General features: G+C 36.3%; 1 protein-coding gene across 1 annotated transcript in view; it reads left to right on the forward strand.

Moving 5' to 3' along the window:
- The window catches only part of DIAPH3 (diaphanous related formin 3), a 258,898-nt gene that overhangs the window by 57,344 nt on the left and 179,074 nt on the right, over positions 1 to 22,480 (forward strand). Inside the window, exons 10-17 of the mRNA XM_076363140.1 lie at positions 2,215 to 2,325; positions 2,751 to 2,869; positions 3,019 to 3,135; positions 5,774 to 5,892; positions 6,029 to 6,093; positions 6,712 to 6,816; positions 9,127 to 9,462; positions 10,426 to 10,540. Coding sequence (XP_076219255.1) covers positions 2,215 to 2,325; positions 2,751 to 2,869; positions 3,019 to 3,135; positions 5,774 to 5,892; positions 6,029 to 6,093; positions 6,712 to 6,816; positions 9,127 to 9,462; positions 10,426 to 10,540 — 1,087 coding nt within the window. The remainder of the gene's footprint in view (positions 1 to 2,214; positions 2,326 to 2,750; positions 2,870 to 3,018; positions 3,136 to 5,773; positions 5,893 to 6,028; positions 6,094 to 6,711; positions 6,817 to 9,126; positions 9,463 to 10,425; positions 10,541 to 22,480) is intronic.

Genomic DNA, 22,480 nt, shown 5'->3' on the forward strand with positions numbered 1-22,480 from the left:
AATCATAGATGCTTTTTGCAAGTTGTCCCTCAAACTTTTTTTTAATTTTTTTTGTTCTGCTTTAATACAGCTTCATATTCGATCAGCTGAAGTTTTGATTTTTTTTTTTTAATTTCCCCCCCACTGGTGGTGTTTTTTCTTTAGATGTCATAACTTGATTAGTTATTGTCTAAGACTGCAGTAAGTTACAGAAGTCTATCTTAACATTTTTATTCAGTTGACTTAAATAATTGAATTTAGTGTGCTTTGTCCTATTGATGTAAATAAAATAAAAGCAATAGTTTTTTATTATTATGCAGACTTAGGTATTTGCATGTACTGAGTTTCATAGAAGTTCTGAGGGAATAGAACTTAATTTCAGCTCTTCGTTCAAGTAAGAAGAAGGAGCAAAGCTTGTTCCCTCCTCCTATTACTGTTTTAAAGTTATTGTTGATGCAAGGTATGTTGTATGACGGAGTAATATAAGAAAAGATGCTGTCATGGCAGCTTTTCTTCAGGAGAGGTGTCGGATGGGTTAGTACAGTGGTTCCAACCACGCCATGCCATGGCATCCTCCCTTGAGCATCCTTGTCCTCTCAGGCATCTCCGGAAGTTGGAGAGATGGTCCCAACTCCTGACTTAGAGTTGTGGGGCCCTTGGGGTTCTCTCTCCAAGTGACTCCAAATACCATCGTTTATGGGATTGGGTGGAGAATGCCTGATGCTTAATTGGGTCATTCTAACACTTGGTCCCTAACAACGTGCTGGAGCTCACAGTCTGCTTGACTTGATTTTCTCAACAAAGTCACAGGTCTCACGTTGATTAACAGGTTGTTTACACTTGTTACATCTCTGTTCTCATAACTAAGCTATTCCCTTCTCCTATAGTGTTAATTAAAGTTCATCTACAACTGCAAACATTGCTGTCAAGTAGGCCTAAATTATGCTGACTGCCATGCACCCCCATAACAGTTCAGCTAAAATAATATATAAAACTACTTTCATACTTACATTCCTTGCGGTAGGATAAACGTAGGATCACGGTTGTAGTCTGTGTTATCGTTGAATCTTAGGATGTTCCTCTTGGAAACCTAATGGGTGATGTTATTTCTTACAGTCTATATCAAAGTAGCTCGGCCACCCAGTTCTTCTGGTCACCATATGTAAATTCAGTACTTGGAATTATACGTACTTTGAAGATGACTGATACAGTATGTTCCCTGTATCACCTTTTGCCTGACCATGGCATAGTACATCATCATTTTCTAGGTGATAAAAGGCTCTACAACAGAGAAAGTATTTGAACCAGATTGCTTTACTTGTTTACATAGTAGATTAGGCTAGAAGACATATTCTAATTGACTTGTGCTTTTAAAAACTCCTTAAAATGCTGGAAATACATGAATAACATATTTCCTGTGCATTGAAGCAAGATGTGCAAACAATGAAGAGGGTAAAAAAAGGAAATAATGGCTGTTGTCATCCTTAATTCTGATTAATAATTAGTTGCCATTGTTCTAAAGGCTCGTGAATCTGGACAGTGAATTCCTGCTGCTCCTGGCTATGGGTCTTCAAGATGATTCTCTTGATTCTTCAGAAGAGAGACTACTCACTAGTTAACGACAGACTGATACAGGCATTGCATCAGGTCAACTGTAGTCGACCTGATGCTTGCTTTTGAGCTGAAGTACTGGTTCCCATGAAATATTCTGTGACACTCAGTATGTTTTGAAGAGGGAAGATTTTTAAAAAGAAGGGAAAAAAGCCCATTCTGTTCTTCAGGCTCAATTTAGTTTAATCAGCATTTTGTCTTCTAATTAAGTTTTCCACTGTTCACACAGAATTTAGCCTTTACCATTTCTATTATGTCACTAACTCTCTCTATATATGTATAGATAAATGTATATTTACATGTATTTTTATATGTTGAGAATTATGCTTATCAAGGTATCTACTATCTGCTAAAGTTCATTTACTAAAGGAACTTGCTATTTGTATAAAATGACAATTCAATGGAATGAGAAAATATTTCATTTTTATGGAAATTTCTGAACTAGTGTTTGGTATTTATAGCTTATGTGGCTAATAAGAAATTTAAGTATCTTAATTATAAGATTACAGTAGATTGATAATTAGACATGATGTAATGTCTGATTAGTAGTTCATTATGTCTTTTTGACTGTGATGCATGTTGAAATCTAAGAAATAAAATAGTTTAATATTTCCTCTATTATAGGTAGCTTGCATGCAGCTCATCAATGCTCTTGTTACATCTCCTGATGACTTGGATTTTAGGCTTCACATCAGAAATGAATTTATGCGCAGTGGATTGAAAGAGATATTGCCAGTAAGCGTCTTCTAGTTTCTCTTTGCATTACTATTTAAATTATTGGACTATTTGAGCTTGAGAGGAGGAATGGGAGAACACGTTCTAATAAATTATTCTCAAAGACATTTTATTAAGTCTGGGCATGAGCAGTTAGATATGAGAATCAGTCTTAAAATAAGAATGAAAAGGTGCAGTGTGCTCTCTGAACTTCATGCTGATTCTTAAACATTTTAGGACTTTGATTTAGAACATGTGACAGACTGTTGTGCAGCCACCTGTTAAGCCAAGCTGAGGCCACGTTTACCTTTTGAATATTTAACTCGTGTTCTTGTAATTTTAAACTTAAAAATAACACAGACTTATTGAAGTTATTAAAAAGATAAGGTTTATTTACATATGGAAACGCTAATTTTGCAAGCCTTTCTACTGTTTCTTCATTGCAGCAATTGAAATGTATAAAGAATGAAGCACTAGATATTCAGCTGAAAGTGTTCAATGAGCATAAGGAAGAAGACATGATAGAATTCTCTCATCGTTTAGAAGATATTAGATCTGAACTAGAATATCCTTTTGATATCAGCAGGAGAAACATGAACAAAATTAAGTGTATAATGGACATTTTCCTGGTATAATTGCTGTTTAAAAAAGTTATCAGCCAATATTTGACTGAAATATTTTTTTCCTTGCTATTACTCTCCTTAACACTTTCACTGAAGTAAATGATGTGTACAACATGGTGTGGAATACAGTTAAGGACACTAGCGCTGAAGGATATTTTCTTTCTATTCTCCAACATCTTTTGCTGATAAGAAATGATTATTTTATACGGTATGTTTAATGCTATGTCAAATGTTAATTATGGATTTTATTGTCATTTAGTCATTAATAGAATATTTCTTCTATAAATTTAATGATAAATACAGTTTAGTCTTTTTCTGTGCAGATTGCAATTCTTAAGTACTCCTTTGTGATCTCATGTTCAAAATTCATTATTCAAATTCTTTGAATAAGAATGCCATCTATGTTTTTGTCATCTTCTGCTTAGGATACAATTTTATATCATAGAATCATAGAACAGTTTGGGTTGGAAGGGACCTCTAAAGGTCATCTAGTCCAACCCCCCTGCCGTGGGCAGGGATATCTTCAACTAGATCAGGTTGCTTAGAGCCCTGTCCAACCTGACCCTGAATGTTTCCAGGGATGGGGCATCCACCACCTCTCTGGGCAACCTCTTCCAGCGTTTCACCACCCTCAGCATAAAAAATTTCTTCCTTGTATCTAGTCTGAATCTACCCCCCTTTAGTTTAAAACCGTTACCCCTTGTCCTGTTGCAACAGGCCCTGCTAAAAAGTTTGCCACCATCTTTCTTATAAGCCCCCTTTCAGTACTGAAAGGCTGCAGTAAGGTCTCCCCGAAGCCTTCTCTTCTCCAGGCTGAACAACCCCAACTCTCTCAGCCTTTCTTCAGAGGAGAGGTGTTCCATCCCCCTGATCATTTTTGTGGCCCTCTTCTGGACCCGCTCCAACAGGTCCATGTCTTTCTTCTGCTGAGGGCTCCAGAGCTGGACACAGTACTGCAGGTGGGGTCTCACCAGAGCAGAGGAGAGGGGCAGAATCACCTCCCTCGACCTGCTGGCCACGCTTCTTTGGATGCAGCCCAGGATATGATTGGCCTTCTGGGCTGTGAGCGCACATTGCTGGCTCATGTCCAGCTTGTCATCCACCAGTACCCCCAAGTCCTTCTCGGCAGGGCTGCTCTCAATCCCTTCATGCCCCAGCCTGGATTGATACTGGGGCTTGCCCCAACCCGGGTGCAGGACCTTGTACTTGGCCTTGTTGAACCTCATGAGGTTCACACAGGCCCACTTCTCGAGCTTGTCCAGGTCCCTCTGGGTGGCATCCCATCCCTCTGGCGTGTCAACCGCACCACTCAGCTTGGTGTCATCTGCAAACTTGCTGAGGGTGCACTCCATCCCACTGTCGATGTCATTGATGAAGACATTAAACAGTACCGGTCCCAATACGGACCCCTGTGGGATGTCACTCGTCACCAACCTCCATCTGGATATTGAGCTGTTGACCACTACCCTCTGGATGTGACCATCCAATCAATTCCTCACCCTTTGCCGGACAGTCCACCCATCAAATCCATACCTCTCCAGTTTAGAGAGAAGGATGTTGTGGGGGACCATGTCCAAGGCCTTACAGAGATCCAGATAGATGACATCTGTAGCCCTTCCCGTGTCCACTGATGCAGTCACTGCATCCTAGAAGGCCACTAGGTTGGTCAGGCAGGACTTGCCCTTGGTGAAGCCATGCTGGCTGTCTTGAATCGCCTCCCTGTCCTCCCTGTGCCTTAGCATAGCTTCCAGGAGAATCTGTTTCATGATCTTGCCAGGCACAGACGTGAGACTGACTGGCCTGTAGTTCCCTGGGTCTTCCTTTTTTCCCTTTTAAAATATATAAATACAGAAAACTATTTTTGTTAAGATCTGAACCTTATTGACTGCCAGTATGAGTGATCAGGACAGGTCTCTTAGTCGGTTATGAATCATGGTAGTAGCATTGTAATTTTGTGGTGTATTTGAGTCAAAGGACAAAAGCAAGTATACACAGAAGTGCACTTTATATAGAAATCTGAACATATGCTTAATTTAGAGTAACTTTTGGTTGGGAATTGACTATTCTCAGTATACATATAGGTCAGTGTGAACATGTTGGTGCCTCTTGGAAAATTCATCAGATAAATTGCGGGGAAATAGTTAATAAAATCTTAGATGTTTGAAGCTGCCAAATACTTTCCTTTCTAAAATCTGCTTGTGTTGTTTTTGAGGAAACACTGGAGGAACCAGATATGAGCTGAATAGGGAAGGAAAGCCATCTGTTTTCTGCATAACCTTGCATTTCAGGCAAGGTTGAGCACAGATGTACCCTTAAAGGTTAAGAGTGCTTGCCTGACATGGGTACGCCTGTGCTAGACCTCTTCCATCTGAAAGGGTTTGAATTTACAGCTTGCATGTTTTGGGCAAGTGACCCAGCTGTCATACCTGCCAGCATTTTAGAACAAGGTGCTTTTCATTCCTCTTACTGAAGCAGGGCTGCAATGCATCCATAGTTATACAAGTCACAAAATCAGAAGGGATCAAGCTGAAGGAAGAGCCTCCTCTTTACTGGGAGGAAGCAGCAGCAGTCCTTCCTTGCTGTATTTCCATAGGGGGAGAGATGCAGAGTTTATAATAGAAGAATTATTTATCTTTAGGTCCACTGTTTTTGCAGGCTTTGTGTAAACTGTTCTTGTGTAATAAACTGCCAGACGTATTTGTCCTTTGAGATTTTTGGGGTTTGCACCTACCCTTCTATGGAAATAGGGCAGCCCAAATCTTTTGACCTTACTGCATTCATAGACAAGATTTTAAGTATATGTTAATAAATAAATATGCCGTAAAAGAACTCATCTCTGTCTTTAGTCCACAGTATTTCAAATTAATTGAAGAGTGTGTGTCCCAGATAGTGTTACATCGAAGTGGAACAGACCCAGATTTCACGTATCGTAAAAGATTAGATATAAATTTCAGCCACTTAGTAGGTAAGTACTATGTTTAGAAATGATTACAGTATCTTATTCTTTATATGTTCCAAAAACCAAGTTAAAGTTATACGTGTGATTTAAGAAACTTGTGTTCCCTGTATATATGCAAGCGTGTTTGTTTATTTTTTTCAAGATATTTGTGTAGATAAAGCAAGATTAGAAGAATGTGAAGAGAGGGCTTCTGAACTTTCCAGAAAAGTGAGTAATTTTTAAGTTATGTGATCATAAGATGCACACAGGGGATTACTTAATAGCTTCATGAGTGGTGTAACTGAATGTGGCATAGTTTTTCACTTCAAATTACTATTAGTTCTATGTTTAAGTGGGAATTTGGATGTTTCTTGTAGACTAGGAAGCAGAGAAAAGTGGTGTAAAGTAGTTAACCTTAACTGAGAGTCTTTCAACTCTTTGTTTTAAGGTTTCATGTAGAAATCTCCCAAAAATCAGCTGAATACTTTATTTGAACAGTTATCAGTTTCTTCAACAAGATAAACAGTGGGAGAATAAGAATTGACTCATTTGTATCTAGACTCTGTATTACTGTACATCAGTTTTTTTAAGCTACTCTGTCTAATTCCAACTTAAAATACATTAAGTACTTTATGCCATTTCATATAGTAAAGACTTGTAGTGGTAACAGAGATGGTACTTCCACTGAGTGGATACATGGAGGTTAGAATAGCAGATATGTTGTATGCGTCCTTAGTATTGTTAACGTGAGTTTTAACGAACACAAAAGGAAAAGTTGGAATCTAAAGAAACTATGCAGAACTGACTAGTATCAACAACTTTTTCTTTTTTTTTTTTTCTCCTTAGTTTGAAAAAGATTTTGTAGTTCATCAGGAGACCCAGGCCTTACTGCAAAAAAAAGAAGAAAGAATCAATGAACTTGAAGCAGAATTACAAGCTTTTAAATCACAGGTATAAGACAGTTTAAATGAATGTATGAAGTATTGTTTTTGAAAGGGACTTCATTTTGCATCTTTTACAGATTCTGATAGTACAGTTGAAGGTGGTTTTTAAAGAATCCTTGTTATTGACTGTTAGTTTCCTTTATTTCTGTTTTATGCCAAGAACTGTAGTGTAGACTTTAATTAGCTGTTTGAGTTCCCGGATGATCCTTTTTGTGCCTGGGCTTTGTTAATTAAACTAGTTTCTTATGTTTCATTTGGGTTTTGCTTTCAGTGTCGTATATTTCCGAAGTAATTAACCACATAGGGTAATAAGTCTTATGCTTTTAGATTAGCATTCATCACTGTGATCTTTATCCCTCCACAGGAAATTACTCATTATGCAGTTTGCTTTGCTGAAGCCTTACCATGGATATCCAGCAGTGAAAGAAAGAACCTATGGCTGGATAAGAGCATTTCCTGATAATTTTTCAATTTTCAAGCATAAGTAGATATTTTAAAATGTGATGGAGAGGAATAGTGCAAATTTTTGAGAGTAATACTTGAGTTAACTTGTAACCGCTTCAGCTCTAAAATCTGTGTAAGGAGACTGTGTGACCAAGTTTTTTTTTTTTCCTGTGTCTTATTTCCTGGAATAAGAAGCACAGTCTAAAAGCGGCTAAAGACAGACAACATTGGGAAGACATGAATATAGGAAGGTGATAAAATATATGTTTTAATCATAGAGGTTTTTTTTTATACTTTTGAGCTTGTTTAATTTTCTTAGCAAGGAAAATTAGTTTAGCTCTGCTTTAGTCTGCTTAAAAATGTCATTCTAATTCAAGTTTCTGGTCAGAATTACCTGTTGATGTCAAAGACAAACAGGCTTTAAAAAAAACAATTACAAAAATTGTTACATTCTAAAAAAAATAATTTTAGTAAGAGCTGTGTATCATTCATTAAGTTAGTATTTTTATGTGTGTGTCTTGAAAACATACTTAAATACCTTCTGTGAGTGAAATAGGTTTTCTCTCCTATTTTACTTTTTCTTTTGTTCACTGTATTAAATATAACTTTTTTTTTACGTGCAGACAGTGAGCATAACATATGATTATGCTCACTAATTAACATACCATAAATTATCCCACTGTTAATGGAATACTTGGAATGCTTTGTAAATATCAAGTAATTGATTACTGCAACTTAATACTCTTAAATTGGTCTTATGTGGAGTCTTTGGTTTCCATATGGCATCAGTTGCTACTTAGCATGGCTACTTCCACCTCTTACGACTATTTTTCTCCTGGTGTCGTTCCTTTACTCTTTTGTTGTATTTGGTATTTGTTCATGTATTTCTTTTTCATTATTAGAGCCTAATTGTTCAGCTTCTGCGTGTCAGTTTAAACAATGCTTATGTTCAGGAATTCAAAACAATAATACTGTTGTGCATGTATTTATTTGTATTTATTGATATTGAGCTATTTCCTTTCAAAAATATTAAATCCTTTGCTTATTGTATTTCCCTCCATTTTTTAAAAATAAAATGGACTGTTACAGCTCATAATTATCAGTTGAAAAGTTGATTAATACTATCACCAGTAGATAAATATTTATTTATTCTTTTGTTGTTTTTGTCAGGTACCTATTTATTAATGTTTGAAGGCCTGTGATAAAAGTTCTTCAAATAGTAGAAATAAATATATTTTTTTTTTAGACTTACTGAAGTGCTAATAAGTCTATCTTGATACAGTATAGATGTCCTTACTATATAGAATAAGAAGTCGGTGTGTAAGGCAGTTGTATTTTTTGGAAGGATTTTTTTTCATCATTACTTTGTTCTTTCAATTCTGTAGAATGAGAATGCTCTTATATTGGAAGATACCTGTTTTTCTACAGAATTACTAATCTCTTCAGGTTCTGCTATTATGTCCTTGGAATGTTTCTCTGTAATCTGCAGGATAAGTAAGAACACTAGCGACTAGGATGTTATTTTTTTTTAATTTGAGCTAAACTGTGGTAGTCTAGATAAAATCTCATCAAGATACCTATCAGACCCTTCCTAGATCATGATTGGTGAAATATGACAAGTGGGATATAGCATTTCAGTTTGTCATTTTTGGCGTGCACCCTCTGGTCTGAATATCCACTTCAAATGTTGAGACTTCCAATTATGAAATGAAAAGCACGTTGGCCTCATTATAATTCATATTTGATGGTCTTATACGAGAAAAATGGCACTGACTTCAAATTGGCTTGCTGGATTTAATGTATAAACTATAATTGTTATGGCATTTTGTTGATTAAAAAATATGAAACTGAATAAGAATATTTTCCTTATCAGTATGGCTCCTTGCCACCTGGTTTTCTACCATCAACACGTGGAGATGCATCTGTCATTCCACTGGAAGCTGCAGGACCGCATCAACTGCCACCTCCTCCTCCTCCACCGCTGCCTTCTAATGGACCAATTCCACCACCACCGCCTCCCCCTCCTCCTCCACCCCTTTTGAATGGCTTGGGAATTCCTCTGGCTTTTGGTGGTGCTCCTCCACCACCACCTCTACCAGGCCTGCCTGGAGCACAGTGGTCTCCACCTTCATGTACTTTGCCGTTTGGAATGAAGCCTAAAAAAGAATTCAGACCTGAGGTTACCATGAAAAGACTCAACTGGTCCAAGGTAGTACTGATTAAAGGCAAACACTTGATGTAAAATCTTACATAAAGCTTAGCATAAATAGATCGTCAGGAGTAAGACTATACAGAGCAATTGATACCTTAGTTAAAATTATGTAAGATATGAATACATTCTGCCTTTAGTTTTCATTGTTTTCTGAAGACTCTGCTGACTCATGTATCATCTGGACAAGTATCTGTTGACTTTCTGAGATGGCTGGAAGAGTCATTTCTACTCTAGAATAATACAACCTTGATACCAGCATGCTTCCTGGGTCCTATTGTCCCTTGTCTTTTAGCAAAGTGTTTGCATTGGATCAGTCACTGCACTGTACTGATAGCTATACAGTTTCCAAACAAGTGTTTTGCATCTGTCTGGCCTGGACTGTGGGAAGAAGCATTGCAGGTCTCTCCATTTGTCCTTAATGTAAATGTACTTATGTAAATTTAATAATTGAAAAAAATATGGAGTCCTTTTTTTTTTTTTTTTTCCCTTCTCCATTGTGACAGAATCAAGTGTGTCAGGACTATCAGTCTACTGAGTTTTGGAAACTATAATTATTTAGACCAAAATAAGTCAGTAAAAATATTTTCAGAGTTTTATGAAGTAATCAAAGCTACACTCTAAAAAGTAAGGTACTTAATGTCTAGTTAAACCAGCTGTGTTCACAGACTATTTAAAGTTTACTTAAGATTTAAATAATTTGCTACATTTAGACCTTGGATAACAGAGTATGTTCTCTGTATTGCTTTGTATTGTTAGAATCAGTTTGTCCAAAAGCACTTACTGTAAGCATTATTATCTTCAATCAGAAATATATTAACAATTCTAAAGTTATATACCAAAAGTTCATGTGTTTTACAGAGCTCTTAAGTATTAATTTGCTTTAGACTCTACAGAGCACAGTCTCTGCATAGTATCAAAATAATTTAATTAATAAAATCTTGTTTTGTCTCTTGCTTGTAGATCAGGCCTCAGGAAATGACAGAATCCTGTTTTTGGGTTAAGGCGGAAGAGGACAAGTACGAGAATGCTGACATGCTTTGCAAATTGGAACTCACGTTTTGTTGTCAAAAAAGGGGTAAGTAATTGGTTGTTTTAATTTTCAGCTTTTAGAGATATCTGTAAAATTCTTGGGGCTTAAATACTATATGAAAAAAATCAGAATATAACATTAATCTTCTGATTTTTAAGTGGAATGTGTGAAGAAAAAAGTTTGAAAATCTCAGACTGCTTAAAGCAGTAATATTGAACTATTTTACTTAAAGGGTGACAAAAATTATGTGACCTATAAGGAAAAGCTTACCAAAAAACCCCAACAAATGCTTCCGGATAATATAGACTTTTATTCAGTCATGTTTGAAAAAATATTTATAAGATTTTTGTCAGAATACCATAATGAAATAGTGTGACCTAATCTAGAGTCCAGAAGATGATGTGTTTACCCTCAGAATGCATATGGTAATTGATGTGTTTTGATTCCATGAAGGAGGAGAGTCTTTTAATGAAATTTTTTACTTTCTGATAAACCTGTAGCAACATTGATCTCCTTTGATATTTTGCTTAGCTTCTTCAGCTTTTAAAGCCTTGTGGAGGAGCAAAATACTTGACAATATTTCTGGCTTTAAACCTTTTCTCCCTTTCTGGAAGTAAGTCGTCTCACTAGTAGTTTCTGACCCATATATAAAATGCCTATATTTCCACTGTTATTTCTTGACACTTTTCCGCGTCGCGCCCCGCCGCCCCCCCCGCCCCCCCCCCCCCCCCCCACTTGGTATCAGAGACTTGATACTTTGCAGCAGCCAAAGACATGCAATGATGAATTCCTTTTCAAATTGAAAAGGCATTATTATATTTTTTAATTTGTTTTACAAATTTCACTTTGATATTTTTATTTAATATAGTGCATGGCATTCTCAAGTTTCTCCTTTTTTTTTTTTTTTTTTGGTATGCTTTGGTGTGTATTACCCAATTTTATTTTTACCATAACCAAGAACTTTATTCTGCTCTTGTCAAAGGAGGCTTTATGCTCTAGCAGTATTTCTACTGAGTTGAGTATTACAGTTTATTACTGTTGATACTTAATAATATTAAGAATGTTGTACAAAGATAAAAAGGCAAGAAAACCTCACAGACCATAGACATTTTTGCTTGAATCTATTAGAATAAGTCTAGAAGATAATTGTGGTGCCTTTATAATGTTAGGAGAATTCCCAAGAATGTTCCCTGAGTTAATAGGTTGGAAGGTTTAAAAGCCACTGGAGGAAATACTGTTTCCTATGTGTAATTAAACAGTAAAATTTGGGAGACAAGATGGTGTTCAGGCCAAACATGTTAATGGCTCAGAAGAGGATTGTGAATCTCCACAGACAGCGAGGACATCAGAGTTAACAAGATTAACATTCTTTCAAAGTTTAACTGAATGGACTGAATACATTCAGTTAAATGTATAAAACTGAATGTTTTGACAAAACCTAATAGAAGAGAGTTATTGGATCTACAGTTGAAAAATCAGTGAAGTATACTCTTATACCAAATGGGGGAGAGGGGAGGTATTTAAAAGGCTGTAGCCTGCAGGGACAAATTTTAATTTTGTTTTTTACAGGTGGAGCTTACTGCTTAATCTTGTTTTAAGTTTTGAAATCTCTCTCATCTCACATGGGTGATATAAGTGTGCCATCATCTTAATTTTTCAAAGGAAGTGAAGACACCAAAGATTTTATTTAGAACAGCAAGTAGGTGTCTAAAGGGCAACATGGAACTAAATTTCATCTTTGTTCAAGTGCATAGTTTACAGAAATTTGCATGAATGCTTAAACACGTAAGTAGACAGCAGCAGGCATCTCAGTGTCTCTTATTAAGAGCATGAATTCTAGTACAAAGGACAGCAAAGTAATTACTTTTGCTCTCATGACCACGGAGAGAGGGGATGATTTTTTGTAGCTTATACGTAAGTTATTGATTATAACAAAACTTGCCAAAGAAATTGGAGGCATCCAGTTTTCTTCACTTCTCAGTCTTGAAGAGATTTAACACCATGCTTTCTCAAGTAGAATCGGGAAGCTATTCACTAGACTCAGTTTGGGAACAGTCCTTGACTATTTCTAAAGCTTTGTCTCTAAAACCAGAAAGATGAGAAGTTGAAAATGATTCTGTGGCCAAATGACGGCATGCAAAGAATGATCTGGTTTCCACTCTGTTGAAGGGTCTGCTTATGCACTCTCTTCGTTGAAGTCATTGTGTAAGAAGAGGTATCTAGCTGTGTAAGCAGGGACCAGAATGTTCTTTCAATAATGCTTTAAGTGAATTTTATTCTGATTGAGTAAGATCAGATTGAAGTACTCAAATGCTCAGTTGCTGCATTCTGCCAGCTGATGTGCCAAAAGTATTTCAGTGTTGATCCAGAAGAGGAAGTCTTATGTGTATGTAAATAATCCACTGAGGAATTTCTACTAGAAAAAGGAATACAGAACAGTATAGACTAGATTTGAAGCTTTAGCAGATGTTTGTATAGAAGTTATAAATCATGTTGATTCTGAATGGGTATTGAAGCAATTGAAATAACTAAAGATGTTATAGGGGTATGAAAGAAACATTACTGCAAGAATAAAAATTAAGGGAGTCTAGCTTGAAAGTGTAGGAAAAATGGTAGTAACACGGAGCAAAGACTATGCATGGAGAAAAAAAAAAATCGCTTTTGTTGAGGATGTCCAGAGACAAGTCAGAGACATGTTCTTGAATCATGGAATTATTTAGTTTGGAAGGGACTTCTGGAGGTTGTCTGGTCCAATCCCTTTTGTAAAAGGAGAGTCAGCCTAGTTCATGTTGCTTGGGGCTTTGTCCACCTGAGTTTGAGATATCCCTAAAGAAGGAGATGTATGGATGGACAACCTATTGTTGTTTGTTACCATTGTGGAGAAATTTTTTTTCATAACATCTTCTTGGAATATCTCTTGTTGCAACTTATGTCTGTTGCCTCTTGCTTGTTGTGCACCTCCAAGAAGAATCTGGTTCCCTCTTATTTGTAGCCTTCTGTTAGGTAGTTTGAGACAGCAGTGAGTTACCTTGCCCTTTATCCTTCTCAAGACTGACAGGTGTCTCAGCTTTTCTGTCTGCATCTTATGTTTCAGCCCTCTAATCTTGATTTTCTGCTGTACTCGTTCCTATATATCTATATTTTTCTTGAAGGGGGAGCCCCAAACTGAAAAAGTACTCCAGATGCTTCTCCCTGAGAGAGAAGGGGAGTAGAGGGAAATAATCACTTCTTTTACCAAGACTGTTGTCAGCAGGTCACTTACTGGAGGAAATGTTTTCACTGTGCTGCTTGTTTAATAACAATAATGAAGGCGATGGTGATAAAGATGAGGCCATGTAAAGGGCTATGGGTGGTATATGGTATTTTCTCTTAATTCTTTTACTTGGTATAAAGCTGTTTTTGTCACTTTCCAGAAATTGAATCATTTTGTGAAAGCAACGTGTTTTATAAAAATGAAAACTTTGATCTGGAACAATGAGAAGTATCAAAGCATCAACTGCAGATGGTATTCTTGTAGCAACTTACTGAAGACAAAGTGTAATTTATTTATTGACTCAGAATTTATTCTTGTCTCAGAATAAATTTGTAATCTTAAAGAAATCTAAGATTGTATATATGAAAGAAGTAGGCAAGGGCGTAAGGGAAAACCAACTCCTTTGTCATAAAACCATATAGATTTACTGCTACACAGGGAATGTGGGAGCAGAATATTAGTTCAGAATCTGGAAATACAGGTCAGTGTGTGGATGGAATATTTTCAGTGTGGATACTTGAGAAAAGATTTGATTGTGACTGAAAAGCGTACATACCTTTAAATATTTGCAAGAAAACATGAGAGTTTATTCTGAGATGCCCCAAGAAACAAACAAACAAAAGACTCTGGAACCCTCAAATCATTAGCTTTGGGTCAGCATCTGAAAGATTAAAAGTAAGGCGTGAAATCTGCCTTAAAGTCATCAGTGTGGAAATAAGGTATGCTCCGTGGCGCTCTCCCTGGCTGAGGTGGGGCAGGGGAGAGAATAAAAAAGTAATTGAGGAGTTCTGAAAATAAGATGATGAATATGAATAGTTTGCATGAATGATCTTTTGGTTTTCTGATAACTTTTATTTTTAAAGGCAAAAAGAAGGATTGGTATAAAGGGTAGTTAGAGGCTTGAAAGAGAAAGAAATAGTAAGAAATATCAAGCGTTTAAGATTTATCAGGATTATACTCATGGTTGCAGATCAATGAAGAAAATCTGTGAAAAGCCTTTTTGGCAACAATGGTATCAAAGGAATCTCTTACTATAATTCTTTGAAAACATTAAACTGAATATATGACTTAAAGTTAACTGGTATGTGAAATACTGAGCAGCAGAGCTGGAGCAAACCTTATATGTGCTTTTATATTCTCTTAAGCCTAAAAGATAAGATGAACAAACAAAAATGCTTATTATCGAATGACAACTGCTTTATAATAGATGTGTTGGAAGCCTGGCGGAAGGAGAATGATCGCTGGTGTATGATGTTAATATGCTGCCAACTTTGCCAGAATGATTAGACATACAGACAGGGGAGTGGCAGTTTGCATAAAAGGTAGCATGAAGTGTAGCAGCATGAAAATCTTGGGGGTGGAAGAAGCCTACCGTGCGAAACCTTGTGAATGGAAATTCGCTCTAATAATATAATATTATGCTGTATTAATAGCTCTCGGATCAGATGATGTTTGTGATGAGAAAATGTTAAGTGAGATTAGAGAAGCTGCAAATTTTGTGGCGATAAAGTGGGAGATTTAACTACCTGCATATGGGTTGAATCGATTCCTCATCAGGATGTTACAAGAAGATAAAAGCTTTGATGCAACAAATTGCTGTTTCCAATATTCCTGTAACCAATGCGAAAGGGAGTTGTTTTAGGAATGGGTTTGAGTCATGCGCAGGACCTAGGAGATCAGAGTAGGAGAGAAGGAGGGAATGATCACTTTCTTAATGTTGTACCAGGAGAGAACAGTCCAAGTAAATCTGTTATGCAGGTATTCAACTTCAGGACAGGGAACTGAATGAAAGAGGCAGATGGTCAAGCAAGCAAGATACCCATGCTAACTAGCAACCCAGAGGCTATTCTGAAAACGCCGTCTTAAAGATCTGAATAAACTTTTGTATTGTAATTCAGAAAAAGCCCAACTAAAGCTATAGGATAAAAAATGTGTGTGACTTGATAGGAAAGTTATAGACAGTATCGCAGGGAAAAGGATAGCATTAAAAAGGTGGAAGGCCTGCCCAAATGAAGATAACAGGAAAACTCATTAAATGTACCTAGATAAATGTAAACAGGACATTCTTCACATACTCTGTAGAATTCTGAATTTCCTGCAAAGGATACTTCAGCTGATATTGAAAAATGTATTTAATTTTTTGAAAATAAAGTTAGCTAGGGAATTGGTGGGACCACTTGGTGGCAACTTCAAAAGTTCAGCAGTTTCGAAGAACATTGGACAAATTCAGGGGTAATAGGTCCAAAAGAAATAGGAAAGGATGTAACATTCCTAGTCTAGTGTTTGTAGGAAGAGGAGCTTCCTCTTTTGGGAAGTGAGGAGAATGGATTATAAGTAGTGATAAGGCTGGCATAGTGTCTTTTTAAGTAACATCTCTTACTGCAGCTCTTGGAGAGAGTGTGCTGTGCTGGGGGATCACTGGTCAGACCCAGTAGGGCGTTTATTAGGTTCTTAATCATGGATGTAAGAGTGCCTGTTTGCTTGGAGTAGCTTCAAGCTACTATGTTTAAGACTTACAATGCTGAAATAAGGTAAGGTTTTTTTTATATGCAAGTGCTTGGCCTCATCACTTATAGAAAGGAGAAAAGTAATGAAACACCTATAAGAAATGTACCTCATTTGTGGGGATACTTTGAAGAGTACTTGTGTGGAGAAGATATAGCAATAAGTTGGTGGAAGTCTGTGAATAAGTGTAATTAATGTAGTGAGACTGTAGTAATTAGGCTTAAAGTGGGATATGTGTTCAGGATAACTCGAGAGAACCAGCTACACGTTGCTTGAAGTCATCCTTCGGGCGCTTGAAGTGGTTTGCTGAAGGTGATTCCAAGACTTAGAAGGTTGTATGGAGTGTACAAGAAAGCAACCTCTAACCAAAATGAAATCTTTGGAAGTGTTTAAATACAAAATGACAATTTGTTTCATGTATGCAAAATATAAGGTAGTAGTTTTCTGAAATACATTCTTTATAATCAGCGTGCTGTTCATAAATATCCTATTAATGTTGATTTGACTTGATCCAATGAACATTTTTTTTACATAACTATTATGTTTAAAGTGTTAAAGTCCAAATGAGGATTAGAAATTGCAGATCAAACATACAAGAAACCACTCCTAAATTCTTCATTATTTTTAACAATATGCAGATAACTGCAGTTAATGGGAGATGGCATGGAAAATTAGACATTTACTCTTCTTTCTTTTCTAGATATTAAAGGGAACTGATCTAATAAACTCGAGAGAGAAAGATTGCATGATCCCTCTTTTTTATCAACTGGGACAGATTTTCATCCTAATCTTATTGGAGATGGCAGTGTCTGATCCCATCACACCAGAGCTCCTGCCAGACTTGATTATTCAGAAATAAAGCACTCTGTGGGAGAGCTATCTCTGTTGGCACTTGTCTTGAAAAGGTCAATATAGTTCTCTCCATTTTCATTTTCTTTTTCTTTTTTTTTCCTCTCCCCTGTATACTCTCTAAGAAAAACCATCAAGGCCTAAACTGCTATGGTACCAACCAAGTCTCAAACATTTTAAACCAGAAAAGAGTAAATGCTAGCAAGAAGGTGAGATCAGCAATATGAATTAGTTTAGTGCTGTATTTGACATGCCACAACCTAGCCAGCGTAAGCAATAGAACTTGTGGTCAGCCACCTGAAGGACTAGGTGGAGCCCAGTGTCCTCATACTTTCCTCCTCTGGAGGAGGATTTACACAGAAGTTGAAGAAGGATTTAAACAGCAGTTGCTCCAAACTGTGCTTCTTATAGAATCTTATTATTATAAACCTGTAAGACTGCCAACAATATAGTCTAGTAACTTCTGCTAATAATATAGCACTGAGTAACTCGAGTTACCTTTTAATGTTATCATTACAAACTGTGTATGAATGGAAGTAAAGCCTGCTATGTGTTTAAGTTTGACTGCCTTGCAGTATCACCCTAACTACCCTTTAAACCAAAATTATTCTAAAAGATTTTTGCATATAAAATGAAAAAGGAAAAAAAAAAATTTCTGAAGAATGCAGGAGTAAGTTATAGGCATTTACGAGGGACAGCAACCAATCAAAAAGCACTGAAATGTCAATGATATCTTGTAATCTTAATATGTCATCTTTCCATTGAGGGAAGACAGGATATATTTACTATTGCATCAGTGGTAAATTTATTAGTTGTTTCTATTCTTAACAGATAGAATGATCTTTGCTCTAATCTTATTTAGATATCTGTATCAAATATACTTGTTATGTACAGATTGATATATAAGAATCCATGAATGAATATATTCTTGTGGTGAGTTGACATTTGGTGGCAGCCAGATGCCCACCCAGCCACTCTCTCATAACATGGAAAAGCTTGTGCATAGAGTTAGACAGGGAGATCTCTTACCCATTACCATCACAGGCAAAGCAGACTCAATTTGAGAAAACTAATTTAATTTCTTTTAATTTAATTTTTTTTTTAATGTCCTACCATGGATAGGAGAAACATTCAGTTGTTCAGACTGTTAAATGTGCTTAAGGAAGTGGGATGTGAATAACTCCTAAAACGTGACTTTCGTATTGAGATAACCCCACAAATATGTGGCAAACAAAAATGGAAAACCTGAAGAGGACATTAACATACTAATGGTTGGAATAATCTAACAACAACATTTATTTTGTAGTTTATTTCTTTTTGGAGCTATAAATTGTGGCATCTTCTTCCCTTTAATCTCTTTCTATGGCAGTTTCTTAGGATGAATTCTCCACTCACCAATACCCTAATCTGAATACATCAGAATCATCAGTAACATCAGATCAGTATTCTGGTAGGACTGTAGAAAAGAGGCAGTCTGTCAGTAGATGTTACAGTTTCAGAAAACCTTTTGTTGGTGGAAAGGGTACTTTGACTTCTACTTGCAGTTAGGAAATGCTTTGTCAAACAGTGAAAGGGTATTGTTGAAGTTTGTTACATCACTTCTAAATAACTACCTAAGCAAAGTATTAATTTTACCTTAATTTTAATTTATTTTAACTTAATTTTTTTGCTTTATGGCAGAGTTGCAATATGTGTTATTATTAGGCTATTGGTTCTTACCTTCTACACACAGACTATTTATTATTTCCTGTCAGCTTCAAATCAGGCTGAGTACTTTGCTTTCTCCTCAGTGAAGTGCCTTGTAGTTCCTGTAGTTCACCTTTACCTTTTTCTTTCAAAGAAGTGATTCTTTTTTTTTCATAGCTGATTTCTACCCAAAACGCAGCATTAGTCTGCAGTCAACTCATGTTTGATGAAAATATGACAGTATATTCAGGCTAACAAAAGCGCTCCACTCCCATTTCGCAACACTGTGGTAGGAAAAGCCTTCAAGGGCTCGATGTTTTAGAAGCAACAAGACTGTTCCTTTATTGATTTCTAGTAGAGAATGCTTTTACAATGTGAATAAGTAAAATCTTAGAGGAGATAGATATTATTTTCATGTGTCCAGAGAGGGGAAAAAAAGTCTGCTCAGTATCATAAGTCCTAAACCATAAATACCAATGGAATGGAAAAACAGGTTTGGAACTTAAAGTGGAAGTTAGAGGAGGTCATCACAGTGCCCCTGCTCAATCTAATAATTTTGTTTATTTAATTGAAAATACTCACTTTAACAACCTGTATGTTTGTCCCTATACCAGCAAGGATCTTGCAAGAATAATTTGCTAGTGTTTGTATCGCACACGAGGTAGAAAACACTATACACCTGCTACAAACCTATTTTCATGGGTTTTACCTCCTTTTTAGTTTTGTTACATGTTTATACACTACGTGCTTTTGATGAATTTCTAATCTAATGTTACAAGCATTTGTATCTGACTAAAGGTAACACTATATTTGAGTGCAATAAAATCTTCATTACAACAGTGCTTTTATTGTAGCCTTTTTTCATTGTGAGCTGAGAAAAATAAATGCAAGAAAAGAAATGTTTAACAAACCTTATTTGGCAAACCTTCAAAGTCACTGTTGATGAAAATTATTAGCATTTAAATTTCCGTGAACAGTACTTTTTGTCCTTTAGAAAATCTACCATTTAGTTTCTCAGTGAATGACTTGATTCAGAGAAAATTCATTTCTAAAAAACAAAACAAAAAATTAAACAAGGAGATTATGTGTAAATGGAGCAGTGCCTTCCGATTAGGCAGCTGTTAGACAGTACTTGGGTAGACACTGGTATGCCATGCAGAATATAGCAGTATATTTGGCAGAGTCTTTGGTTCTGTTTGCATTTGGTCTAGTTCTGCTGGAACAATATTTTAATTTATTCATATGCAAAAAGTGGTTATAGACATCTTCCTTCCTTACCCACTAAGATTACATATTCCTCTTTACCTACTAGCTTCCGGTAAATATGATCTGACCTTATATAATACATAACTTCTTTTCTTCATTAAAGTGGGGTCTTATATAAAAAACAGTAAGTTTATTTCTTCATGTGAATGTCTGAGAAACAGACTTCCATTGTAGGCTGCTGTTCTCCTCTACATGATCTCTACATGATAAATTTCTCATACAGTTTCTTCATTCTAAATAGATTCTTCTAGTCTGTAAATATCTTGCCTTGATAGTTTCCTAACAGACTTTTTAATGGGGCTCTTTCAATACGTTTTATGAAACAAACATCACCATAAAGGATGTGTATTTTGTAAATGTCCTGTAGATGGGGGTGTCGTGTCCCGTGTGTGTCCCCCCCCCTCAGTAGTAATCAGGTTATGTAAGAATGGAGAGAACTTAATTGATCTGAAATCGTAGGATTTGGGGGGGGGGGGGGTGTTCAATCTGAGTTTCAACAAAATGTTCTTTTACATAAGATACAATCTAGTTCAGCATTCTGAAAACTTTCCTAATAGGACAGGACATGTTTGCGTGATTTATTATTATTGTCTGGCGTGATAGTTAAATGTTTACAGTGAAAGAGTAGTTGTGTTTTCAGATACATTCTTCTGGATCAGTTTGTTGCTTTCAGTTTCGTTTAAATTAAGAGAATGAAGACACTGGACAACATATTCTGTAGCTTTTAAGAACTTCGTATTTTTGTTTTATGGCTTTGCTTCTCCACTCTTCCTATTTTTACAAGTTAGTGGGGCTCTACTTCTCTTTTTAACTCAAGATAGTTCTTCTACAACCTTAGTCACCTCTAACAGCACCTGAGTAATGAAACTTAGAAACCTTATCTGCTCTATTATTCAGCTGAACAGTTGTAAAGACTAAATGTTTCCTGCTGTGCAGTCTGACTTGTCCTTTGATATAGAAATGCCTGTTTCTAAAATTGTAAATGCATATGTATAGCTGGCAAGGGTAACAGGCTAGAAAGAGACTACTTAGGGTGACTGCTTATCTCTGCAGTTCCTTGATCGTGCGGTGTAATGCCTTGTGGCACTTAAATTTTGGCTGCAATGTACTTGATACATGTGCAGCAGAATGCTGTTTTTTGTTGCTGGCATTTCAGTGTAAGATCTCAAAGTATTGGGTCATCTATTTGAAACAGTGGGAAGATGGAAAAGCAACTAAACGTTCAGCAAGATTGTTTGAATGAAAGCTGCTATCAAAGCTGACAAAATGGAGGGTAGTTATAACTGGAATGCGTGAAGAGAAACTGGGATTCAAGGCTCAGTTGCAAATTGCAGGAGAAATCTTGGCATGTGGAGTTCAACAGATCTATAATGCTGCTGTGAAAAGAAACAAACCTGGATAGATACAGCTAAAACCAAACCGGATTAGATCATCCTAACTGCAGAAATCCAAGAGAGAAAGTTTATTGTCAGTAGTAGTCTAGTAGTATGAACTAAATTGCTCTTTTAATGTTCTGTAGAAGAGAAACAGCAGTGATAAATGGAGGATTGAACTCGGTCAAACTTGAAAAAGGGGAAGATAGAATCCATTTGCTGCTACCAGTTGACTCTCAGAATGCACCTGTGCATCTTCCTCATTCAGCAAAATAATGGAAGAGGGTAGTGAGCAAGTGGGGGCAAATGGTGAGTTAAGCTGTGCTGTGCAGATGCATTTGTTTTATAATAAATATAAAGAATCTGAACCATTTGAACAAAAATAGTATTTTTGAGAACAGAATACCCATATTCACTGGAAGCAGACAGTTCTGATACTCAGATTACTGTTGCTGAGAGAACCTGGGAGTATAGACCAAAATTCAAAGTATGAAGCATATTTGGGACTAAATAAAAGCCTTCCTGAAACAATAGTGGCAAAAATAAGTCAGTATGAAAAGAGTAAGAGAAATTAAGGACCAAGGGTTTCTTGTGTCAAGGGCTATCATGCCTCTGATTTGTCAAGAAAATACTGTGATTCATTTTGCTAGAACTTGTGCCTACCTATACGGTGAAATGGAAATTATATTATGCTTAACTTCCTTAAAAATAATAACAAAAAATTGTTCATTCGTACCACTATCAGTATTTGTTCTGGACTGTCTATGCATGTCTTGGTCCTTATGAGACTCCAGTCTCTGAAGATAAGGCTTATTCTTTGATCACCGGCTAGATTTTTCTGTTTACTCAGGGAAATATTTGTATTCAGTCTTTGGAGGGGGGGCAGAAAAAGTCATATACATTTAATCAGAGTATAATTCTGCTGCAAGAACCACATTTACTGATAATGATGCTTCCGATAGTTGTATATTCAGGTCAATTAGAATGAATGCTTTGTTAGTGTTTACAAGTAAAAATAATAAATAATTTCAATGCATATAAGACTAGACTAAT

This window comes from Aptenodytes patagonicus, chromosome 1 (genome assembly GCF_965638725.1).
Source record: "Aptenodytes patagonicus chromosome 1, bAptPat1.pri.cur, whole genome shotgun sequence".
Taxonomy (NCBI): domain Eukaryota; kingdom Metazoa; phylum Chordata; class Aves; order Sphenisciformes; family Spheniscidae; genus Aptenodytes; species Aptenodytes patagonicus.